At 38.6% G+C, this 11,607-nt stretch overlaps 1 protein-coding gene across 1 annotated transcript in view; it reads left to right on the forward strand.

The window, feature by feature from the left end:
* The window catches only part of NEDD9 (neural precursor cell expressed, developmentally down-regulated 9), a 71,225-nt gene extending 60,094 nt beyond the window's left edge, over positions 1-11,131 (forward strand). The window contains exons 3-7 of the mRNA XM_039349527.1: positions 1,936-2,037; positions 4,773-4,874; positions 6,377-7,570; positions 8,993-9,082; positions 10,114-11,131. Of these exons, the coding sequence (XP_039205461.1) occupies positions 1,936-2,037; positions 4,773-4,874; positions 6,377-7,570; positions 8,993-9,082; positions 10,114-10,623 (1,998 nt within the window). The 3' untranslated portion in view covers positions 10,624-11,131. The remainder of the gene's footprint in view (positions 1-1,935; positions 2,038-4,772; positions 4,875-6,376; positions 7,571-8,992; positions 9,083-10,113) is intronic.
* The last annotated feature ends 476 nt before the right edge of the window (positions 11,132-11,607 follow it).

An 11,607-nucleotide genomic window follows, 5' to 3' on the forward strand; every position in this document is an offset into this window, starting at 1 on the left:
GCCAGGAAAGAAATCTTGCAACTTTTATGTCAAGGGTTTTGCTTCTAGCACTTGAATGTTGTTGTTAGTTGCGAAGTCGTGTCTGACCCATCGCGACCCCATGGACAATGTTCCTCCAGCTTTCCTGTCTTCTACCATCTTCTGGAGTCCATTTAAGCTCACGGGCATCTGAATAGCAGGGTAGAAACTGTTCTCTAAATTGCCAAAATGCATTCAAGTCTGATGTGAGACCTGAAACAAAACTTCCATTCTTAGAAAAATCAGCATTCTTGCTACCTGTGTTTTTGAATCGGGTAATGACAAAGAAAAGCATCTACTTTTGGAGTAGGTGCCTATTGCCCCAAGGATAGGCATTTGTTTTGCAAAATATATGGAGCCTGAAGACATGTTGATACTTCTAATGATGATTTCCTTGTTGCCTGCTTGTCAGATTTATTAAATGCTTTTCCTTCAGATTTCTCAAATCTTCTTTTGCACCTACTCATGTGGTCATGGCAGATTTTTGGGAAACGGTTGAACAAATTTGGATTGCCCAAACTTCAGTTAATTGAGTGGATTTTTTGCACACAGAAGGTTCTGGGTTTAATCTCTCACATTGCTAGTTGGAAGGATCATATATTTAGTGATGGTGAAGACCTTTTCCAGAAGCACTGAAAAGCTGGATGGAGAATTAGTTTAACCCACTAAAAGACATATTCATGTAACCTGAATCATTCAAGTATAAACCCAGATTTACTGAAAAATGATTAGCCAAGCCATTCTACCTATCTGAAGGGGGAAACCATAAGATTTAATATAATAATTCAGAAAAAACACCATGCTGTACTTTCACACCAAACTCTAATCTATGATAACATTTGAATAATGTTTATTAAATAATTATTTGGTTAGTTCCTGCCAATACTATATACCGATTCTGAGTTCAGATATAATCATCTATGGTAAGATAGAATTAGTGAACTGTACAGCAAACCATGATTCAGTTACGATTATTTGTCAAAAAACTTTATTGGCATAGATTTGTATGTCAATTAAACCAGAGAAAACTACTTTTGATTTGTATGAACTGGTTTACTGTGACTGCCCACTAAAAATAGGTATATGAATAAATTCTACTTACATTTTCTCCAAACTCATACATTAAATCTAATGTTTTTTGCTATCTATTTGAGGAATTCAAAGCAATTGCTCCGATGCCCTCTCTTACATAAACTAAGCAATTCATTGATTAGCCATCCATTTTCAGACATAAGTTAGTTTTGTTCCTTAATGTATGTATCAGTTTATTCTATAAACACTATTTGTAGATGGATTTATAATATTTTTAATGACACACAAAACTAAAAAGTTGCATTTCATTGACAAATTTGTTGTAAAGCCTTCATTTGTTACCCAAGATTAACTTGAAACTATGAGGTTGATTTATTAGAATACATCAAAACAGGGATAAAGCAATTAGCAATTGCATCATTCGCTTTTTAAAAAAATGTATTGAAAATGTGACATGCCTAATCCAGATTGGGATTTTGGCAGAAAAGGCAGAAGGATTTGACTTCACTGTATTTCTAATCCATTTTATTCTTTCTGACTCCTACACTTAAGCCTAACCTTCACTTGCTACTTGCAATTTTGGGAGGATGGTGTAGGATGAATCAGTTCAAATTGTAATCACACTGGCTTTGAATTAAAATTAACCACATTCAGTTTAGCCTGTCAACTGAACTTAGTCTGTGACCTTACTTGATAGTTCAATGTGCAAACGGAGCCATTCGTTATGATCCAGTACAGAGCTAAACTATATATCCTAGCTAGGTGTGCATATTTTTCTATCCAAAATAAGAAGCATTAAGTTTCTCACTAATAAAACCACCAGATAAAATGCATCCACAAATGGTCACTATTTATACTTTTGTGTACTTCTCTTTTAACTTTTAGGTGGTAACTCCAATCAGGTCAGGACAAGGTTATGTTTACGAGTTTCCTGGCAAATACCAGAAGGATACCTACGATATCCTACCAGTTCGCCCTCTTCAAGGGGTAAGTAGTAATAAAAATTTCATCAGCTCTGAAATTAAGTTGCCACCAAGGTCTTGACATTGTATCTATTCCTTCTGCACAGATCTCATTCTCACATTCCAAATCAAGGGTTCCCAACTGGGGGTGTTCGCACTCCCTGGAGGTACAAGATGATATTCCAGGGGGTGCGAAAACTTGGATTTTCAAAATTATACTGTATATGTATAATTCGTTGCTGTTATTTTGAACTTTTATAAGGGGTGCGAGAATATATCAGAAGTGCTCTAGGGGTGCGGGGTATAGAAAAGGTTGGGAGCCGCTGTTCTAAATTAAACATGTGATTTGCTTTCTTTTTAATCTTGATAAGATGAACTTTTTTCCTCTCTAGATAGCCAGATTAGTTTACAAATACAGTGAAAGTTGGGAAGCAGAAAAGAAGAAAATCTACCTCTTTTTTTGTGAGAGAGATAGCTAATTCAACTGATCATGAAAACTATGTGAAGGCCATAAATATTGTCCATTGCATAGATTTTTTTTTTCTAAATGCTGAAACCATTTTTCCCATGAACATTTACAATAAACAGAGCCGATGTTGGTGGAACATCAATTCAACTACAGTAAAACTATGACTTGACTTGAGAGAGAGTCTTTATAGGGACAGAGAGAATGGACAAACGTCTATTAAATCCACATGTGTGTTGTTCGCATAATAGTGTCATTTGCAATTAAGTCTTGATTTAGTAGGTAAACACACTTTAATAAAAACTTGATAGGCAATTACACTGTTAAACAGGGACTGAATGCATACCAAGTATTTGTTCATTACATCCAAAATCACTGGCATCTATTAATTTGAGGTTTTACTGCAGGGGTCTTCAAACATGGCCCTTTTATGACTTGTGTTCTTCAACTCCCAGAATTCCTCAGCCAGGCATGCCTGGCTGAGGAATTCTGGGAGTTGAAGTCCACAAGTCATAAAAGGGCCAAGTTTGAAGACCCCTGTTTCACTGTAACAGGAAGTGCTTATTTGAAAATCAGTCTTTTTTTTTTTAATTTATTTGTGTTTAAATGTCTACTGGGCTAACTAGACTGAGTTCCATTTTATTCATGATCACATACTACACCAAGATTTGGGCAAGCCCTGATGAAATCTACTCTACTTCATTGAAGTAAACATAATGATGGGCAGGGAGGGGGGAGAACATGCATACAAAAATAATATGCAACATTCCTGGTGATTGGTGTAAAGAGGCCTCAAAGTGGCCAGATCTATCTTTCTTTCCTTAAGGGATTCAATAGCTTCTGACTTTATTAATACTGTGATCCACAAAATATGAAATTGGTTCTATTTTGGCATTGGAGCTTTTCTTTCAGGAACAGAGAAATGACACACACACACACACACACACACACACACACACACACACACACACAGACGACCTCATAAAATCTTTGTAGCTCTACATCTAATATATATAGAGAATATTTTTTTGCTGGTCTTGGGGCAACAGAGTGAGGAGTGTTCTTGCACCTCATAAAAATTGTTGGGGATTAGACATCAGTGTGGGGATTAAGCATGGTTATCATCAGCAGCTGTGCTCATATTTAAAGTAAAGATGACAGCAAGGGAGGAGGCTGAGATAAATCGTAAGAATTCAAACTTCAGAAGGATCAAGGTCTGTTTTTGTTTTGTTTTGTTTCAATTTGGTGGATCACCCTGAGCCTGACTGCATATATTGCTTGAAATACATCTTTACCTGGTTCTTTCTTCTTAGCAGTGATTTGGACTGAAAAATAACTGACCTACCAAAGGTCTTTCACAGTTTTATAAAGTAAAAAGGACTTAATTCTGTCTTTTTATCATTTGTAGCTGAGAATCACTGTGTACATTATGTTTTTAGTATGTAAATCTTTTTTTCCCCCATTACGGATCCAAAGTGGGGAACAATACAGCATATTGTGCTTGCTTTACTGTACTGTCCCTCATCTTTGATCATAAAAATAAACAGATCCGAGAACCAGGACTGGCTACAACTGCCTGCTGAGCTGTGCAAGAATTCTTAAATGACTAGTTGACTTTGTTTGGTTCTTTTTTTCCCCTGAAAAAAATCCCGAGCACTTCCAAGCCTTGATGGCAGTTAATCCCCCCATAATCAAAGGGGACTTTCACTCATCTGCTTCTGGTGTGTTTCTTTAAAAACATCAGAGGCAGAAAATCTGCCAGCAATAGAGCACTGCCAAGGGGTAAAGAACAAACAGATATTCGCCACCACCCCCACCCTCCTCCTTCATTTTACGTGCAGAAATGAAGTGGACTTTAGTCCTACTCTTAGCCCATCCGAGAGGAGCAACCTCTTTGGAAGGGGCTAATGTGAGACACTCAGCACTGTCTTCCAGAGGTCATCCTGGAGAGTCAGGAGGAATGAGCAAGAGCTATTTCTGCTTCCCAACTTCTGTTCTATGAGGGAGTTGCCTCATTGCGCCTAATCGTAGGGCTGGCCCTGAAATAAGCTGCTTGGCTTATTAACCAAACTGTTTTCAAAAGTTCATGGAAGGGAGACTAGAGAGACCATAAACAAATTTTGTTTGTTGTCAGGAGATGTTGGACAGACATTCACGGCTATTGGCTGGAGCAGCTTTAGTTTATCCTACCGAGACATGCCATTTGCCAAGGAATCAATTAAAGAGAGCCCAGACCGATTTCATCAAGGCTGAAGAGGTTTTTCTTTTGCGTAATACATTGTTTCTCTGCTTAGATCTATGATGTCCCCCCTGGATCAGTTAAAAGTCCTCCACAAGCAGCTCAAATGAGTGATATGAAATCTCAAGGGATCTACGACGTTCCTCCCACCAAAGGGGTAAGTTTATTGAAGTTCCATTTAAAGCAAACATGTAATTTCATGCTGGATTGAAGACATGTTTAAACAAAAAGTATATTTTGCATTGAAGAGAAGATGGGAGAAATAGCAGAGTGCTTTGAACTCCGGGCCTCTTAACATTCCCCTCAAGCTTTATAGCTCATTTATTTTTTGTTTGGTTTTTTTTTATAACTGTTATAAAGGTATATTGCTCAGCATAATTATTATCCTTAGGTAAGATATTCTTGTAATTAGTGTTTTTTTTAAAAAAAATATGTACACATGGAATGGACTGATTGTATCTTTGTACTTATCTAAGGAGAGTTCAAAAACTATGAAGAAGATAGAATCTTTTGTGAGGCTCCTCAGCACTAATCTCTATGTATTGTTAATATCAGAATGCACATTGGTTATGCAGTCAGTTTGTTTGGACTTCACTTCTGTGATACAATGACTGGATTCACACATCATATGAACCCTTAATATTACTCATTTGGTTTAGCAAGTTGTTTCAATTCAGTTGGTTTGGCAAGGGCCCTCCCACATACTCCAGTCGAGGAAAAAGGCAGGCTTTGAGGTTCTCCCCAACTTGTAAGGCTGCTGTAGTCTTTTCACACTAAGTCAATTAACACTAAAAGTTGATCAGCTCTTTTGCTGCTCTGGAAAATTAACACAATGAAAATAAATGTGCTAGTTTTTCTCGCTGGTGGTAGGGCAGAAGGTTTCCACTGGCAGGAATATTTTCCTCATCCTGGCCCTTGGAATTTTTCTTCTCCTGCTAGATTGAAGATTGTTTCAATCTTGTTTCTCCATTGTTGCTGATCTGAAGTAATTTTGCTATATTACTAGGGAACAACTTTAAACGTACACACTTAGATGCACAGCAATGAAAGAGCAAGGGAATGGACAGGGCACTGAGTATCTGGAGGGTGTTCTAGCCAGCTACAGTGTGGAAAGGTGAGGAAGCTCAAGGAGTACTACACAGTGAAATGCAAATAATGTTGATGATTTAGGGGCCAGGGGGAATGGGTGTAGTCAGTGACTGTTAGGCTGATGTGTAAACTGGATCAATTTGTAATAGTTTTTATACAGAGCATGTTTCAGTATCCATGAGGTGTAAATTATAGGGTGAAGTTGTCAGTTTATGCCAGGTATCCACTGTACAAGATTTGATATTTGTTGGGCTCTGTTTGTCCTTGACAAGATTGTAGCTCAGAAACTCATGTTTCCAGCTGCTCATATTTCATAATGTACAGGTTAACTGTGCTGTAGGAAAACCATCTAAATAATTGCTTTCTATGCCAATACTAGCTTTGGCTGGCTATTTTCAAACAATTATATTATTTTTCTGAGATTTGACCATATTCAGCCAGAAATAGCTCTTCCACGAAGTAACACTGCTTGTTGTCCATGTAAATGGTAGTCATACACATTTGATAACTTAATGTCATGAAGATATTTCTTTTTAACATAGTAACTTAAGTTTGCCTGTTATGTTCCAGATCTGTACCAACCCCTCTTCCTCATGCAGAGATGATGTGGATGCTAGAGAACGAATGCCTGATTTGGCTGGTTGCATAAAGCATGAAGCAAGCTCAGAAGGTATATATGATGTCCCTCCTCCCATAGCCAAGGCAGCCGTCTCTTCTGAGCTGACACCACTCCAGCAAGGCCTCTATGATATTCCAGTGAGCTACCAAACTCAATTTGTTGGACAGCAAATAGTTCCCCAGGCAGATATTTATGACACCCCTCGGGGAATTCCCTTTCCTGGACAGCATCTGGCATTTGGTGAAAGCCTGAACCCAGATGGAAAAGAAGGAATATATGACGTCCCTCCACAGGTCACACAGGACACTAAAAGGCTACCGGATGTTACTGATGGGATAAACCGATTGTCTTTTTCAAGTACAGGGAGCACCCGGAGCAACATGTCCACATCTTCCACAACATCAAAGGAATCTTCTTTTTCAGCTAGTCCTTCTCAGGACAGAAGAATAATACTAGATCCTGACACAGCCATAGAGAGACTTTATTGGAATCAGAACACAGTAGAAAATGCTGTCTCCAGTTTGATGGCCTTCATCAATCCTGACTGGCGGTCGTATGAGAACATGGAAAAATACATCAATAAGATACATACTGCAGTTGACAAAGTGGAACAGTCATTGGTCGACTACCTACATTTTGCAAAGGGGGCCACTGCCAATGCTTCCTATCTTTCAGAACTTAGTCTCTACAATAAAATGAGAAGGGAGCTGCAGAGATTGGAAGATTCCTATCAGATTTTGACCCAGACTAGCCATGATCTCAGTAATTGTAGTTGGTCCTTGAATGTCCTAGCACTCAACAAGCCTCAGAACAAATGTGATGACCTGGATCGTTTCATTATGGTGGCAAGGACAATCCCAGATGATGCCAAACAACTGACCACCAGCATCAGCATCAATGCTGAGGTGCTCTTCAAACAAGGACCTTGCGGCTCCTATATAAAGAATGGGTCAGAGAGCATGAATCCTATGCCTGATTATGTGTATGATAATCCTCAGGCTCTAACATTGCATCCTGGAGATAAAAACCAGGACAACTGCACTTCTCTATCTCCACTCCTTTCTAAAAACCAGCCTTACCAATGCAACAGCAATAATAGCTTAGAAAAGAGCTGGATGGACGATTACGATTATGTGCATTTGCAGGTAAGTTCCACCTAGATGTATCATCCCAGAGACTTCTGGGATGTTTATAAGCAGGACCTGAAGTCAGCAGTCCTTTCTTGCTATTGCTTTACTTCTATCAGTTTAGCTATAGCAAATAAAATCCATCTTCTAACTGTCCTTTCAAACTATGCCTGAAGTGGTCATAGATACATTGTTTAGAAGCAGACTTCCCAAGTCAGTTGCTTTTCAGGTATACTCCCAATCATTCAATCATGAATGCCTCAAACCTGATTGATGGGTGAGGAACAAAAATATCTTTCTTTATCGAGATATATGAGAGTTCAGGATATTTTAGGCCTGATTAGATATCAGAATAATAGTTAGAAGGGACCTTGAAAGTCTTCTACTCCAACCTCCTGCTCAGGCAGGAAATCCTATACAATTTCAGACAAATGGTTGTTCAATCTCTTCTTAAAAACTTCTAGTGTTGGAGCATTCACAGCTTCTGGAGGCAGGTTGTTCCACTGATTAATTGTTCTAACTGTCAAGAAATTTCTCCTTAGTTCTAGGTTGCTTCTCTCCTTGATTAGTTTCCATTCATTGCTTCTTGTCCTGCCTTCAGGAGCTTTGGGGAATAGGTTGACTCCCTCTTCTTTGTGGCAACCAGTGGTAGGATTGAGCTGGTTCGGTAGAACCGGTAGGCTAAATTTTGTTGAGTTCAGAGAACCAGCCAAATGTACACTGCTTATGGAAGTCCATTCTAGGTCTCGAAGGCCTCCCACGCCTAGAACGGCCTGCCGGAAGTGCATGGATGCCACTTCCGGAAGTCTGTTCTAGGCCTTGGATGCCCAGGCCTGTATCCACGCAGAGAATCAGTTGTACAGGTATTTGAATCCCACCACTCATGGCAACCCCTTAGATATTGGAACATATCTAAGATCTGTGTTATGGATCTGCCATCTCTTTCATTTTCTAGCCAGTGAGTAATTATTGTCTTTCCCAAATCCATTCTCCCTACTTGTGCATCAGAGAATGGAAATACCAAGATAAGCCAGTTGGATTGTGGGTTCCAGAGATAGGTCCTGGCAATAACCAGCCATTTTCTCTCTCCTGTTAAAACATTATTAAGCAGAATAAGATGCAACTGGACCATCATCAGGTCAATAGAAATAAAAATGAAAAGGTTCCAGCCATATGACAGAATGCACAAAAACCCTTTACTGCCTTCCCTACCATTTCGCAGGCTGTGCAACTCTTTTTATTAGGATCACATCAAAACTATAAGTTCTCACTGTTCTCATTTACTTTTTCCTCACTACCAATGAAAAACCCGAGTGTAAACATAATAAAATACCTGCTGTTTAATAAACTAGTTAACTGCCATCTCAAGAGATGTTTGTGTGATGTGATTTTTTTTTTTTTTTTTTTTTTTTTTTTGTATCTCAAATTTTCTCTGATTAGGGGAAGGAAGAGTTTGAAAGGCAACAGAAAGAGTTGTTGGAAAAAGAAAACATCATTAAGCAAAACAAGATGCAGCTGGAGCATCATCAGGTAAAGATCCCTACAAGTAGCATCCTAACAATCAGGAAGGCAAAATAGAAAGACAAGGACCCTGAAATTCTGGGAGGTAGAAATGTTGTCCTAAAACAGGAGTGTCAAATTGCCAGGCTGCGGGCCAGACGCGTCACATGGAAACCGCGCCCACCCCATTGCCGGCAATGGCAAAACCGGCCCGATACATTGCGCGACGTCACATGACGTCGCGAGTTTGACATGCCTGTCCTAAAAGATCACTTGCATCAACAGAGGCTTAAAAAAAAAAAAGCTTGTGTTGCCCAGTGTCACTTAGATAGTGAGATGGTTGGCATATAAGTTTAATAAATGAATAAAAATAAAAGAAAGCAACCTGTCCAAGTATATATTTACCTACAAAGAGATAAAGTAGAAGTGCATTATGTACGATACTATTCTAATTCCTGGCTATATTTTCTCTGCTTCAGAACAGAATTAACATACATGGAGTAGGAAGAGTCCAAGTTTTCTCCCTACAAGGAAACATGTTTGAGAAAAATGTGCATGAATTTGTGAGTGGAGAAGAGTTTTTTAAAAGCTCCATTGATTGCAAGTGATCTTCTCCAGAATACTATAAGCTATAAGGAGTTCAAATAATTAGTTTACACTCTGATTCCTCACCCACAGTAGCTTTTCGTCTTCTTTTCCCAAATGCCACTCAACAGTTCATACCTGTTTGTGTTTCTTCAGTTTTCTTGGATGATTGGAGAATACCCATTGGGGATGTTTGTTTTTTAAGTCATCATAATCATGATGATGTTAGATTATTGTTGCTCACTGATGCATCCCTAAATCTATATTCCTTGCAAATGACAGTATACAGGCGTGTATCATAAAGATCATAATAATCAACAGTTAAGAAATGTTTTATACTTCTTCCCATCTTGGGATTCTTCACTGTAGCCCATTGATCCTAGGCTGAACTTGTCAGGTCTCAACAATCTACTAAAAGGAAAGGTATCAAGCACTGATAGAACTACATGGTGTTGACGTTCCTATTTGCCTTTCAGCTGAATCAGTTCCAGCGATTGGAGCAAGAAATCACAAAGCCAGTTGAAAATGACATCTCAAAGTGGAAATCACCTCAAAGCCTTCACCCAACCAAGAACTTGGTAGCGACTCAGGAGAGGCAGCTTCTTTTGTTTTATTCAGAACAATGTGAAACTCATTTTAATTCCCTCTTGAACGCCATTGATGCCTTCTTCAGCTGCATCAGTGCTGCGCAGCCCCCAAGGATCTTTGTCGCTCATAGCAAGTTTGTCATCTTAAGTGCTCATAAACTGGTCTTCATTGGGGACACCTTGACTAGGCAGTTGACCACTCAGGAAATGCGCAACAGCATCATGAATTCCAGCAACCAGCTGTGTGACTTGCTCAAAAGCATCGTTATGTCAACCAAGGTGGCTGCCTTGAATTATCCTAGCACAGCAACTTTGCAAGATATGGTGGACCGTGTGACAGATCTTTCCCATTACGCACAGTTGTTTAAGTGTTCTTTGGCTCACATGACCTCTTACTGAGATGCACAAGATGGACTCACATCAACAAGGAACTGGAATGTGTCTTCTATAATATGTACAGATTTCAAACTTGATCATGTATTTTTTTTTCTGTAGAAGTTTTTATATGGAAATTTTTAAATTCATCTTATGGATTAGAAATTACAAAGATTTTCAGCAATCTCAGTTTATTGGTTTTGATATACATTTATAAATATCAAGTGGTATTGCCGTATATGTATATGTGAGGACATTTCATAGAATCTATTATGTAAGCACCTTAACAAAAGCATCTATCAGTTCTGTGATGTATATAAGGGCTTGATTTTAGAATACCCATTAACCTGATGCTACTTTTCCCTTTCGGGGTCTACAATGTATATTTTATTTTAGCTTAATTATGTCATGTAGACAATGTTGTAAAGGCTATGGCAACTCTTAAAATAAATATTGTTTTATGTCCAAAGGAAAGAGGCCTACAAACCCTATCTGGAATAATTGTTAGTAAATAAACTATACCCCCTTAACACTAATGCTCTGTAAATTTTATTTGGAAATGAAAGCACGTTTATTTCCACACATTTCATTTCAAAGGGGACACTCTCAGAATGGCTGTCTTAATTTTACTTCAGATTCTGGAGACTGCCATTTTGAAAGACATAAATTGTACACTTCATAAGAGTAAGGGCCAGCAGTTTGGACTTCAGAAATCGAGGTTAACTCTAGATGAAAGCGAAGACATATTAAATGCTAATCCTTTCTTGTCGTGGTTATTTCAATTTTCAGCAGTCCAAATCTGCTGTCCTTACAATAATATTGGTTTCCCCTTTGTGAAAATCGGATAATGTTCAGAGTCAGAATCCACCCTGAATTGAGTTCAAGCTACAAGGAACCAGATAATACAGGCTGAAAAGTATTCTAAGTGATGCTTGAAAAGGTCAAAGTGTGGAGCTACAAACCACAACCAGCAATTAGATATCTATCTTTCTCTTCCAAGAAGACAAT

Source organism: Crotalus tigris, unplaced genomic scaffold (genome assembly GCF_016545835.1).
Source record: "Crotalus tigris isolate CLP2741 ecotype Arizona unplaced genomic scaffold, ASM1654583v1 scf7180000017564.2150845, whole genome shotgun sequence".
NCBI lineage: Eukaryota > Metazoa > Chordata > Lepidosauria > Squamata > Viperidae > Crotalus > Crotalus tigris.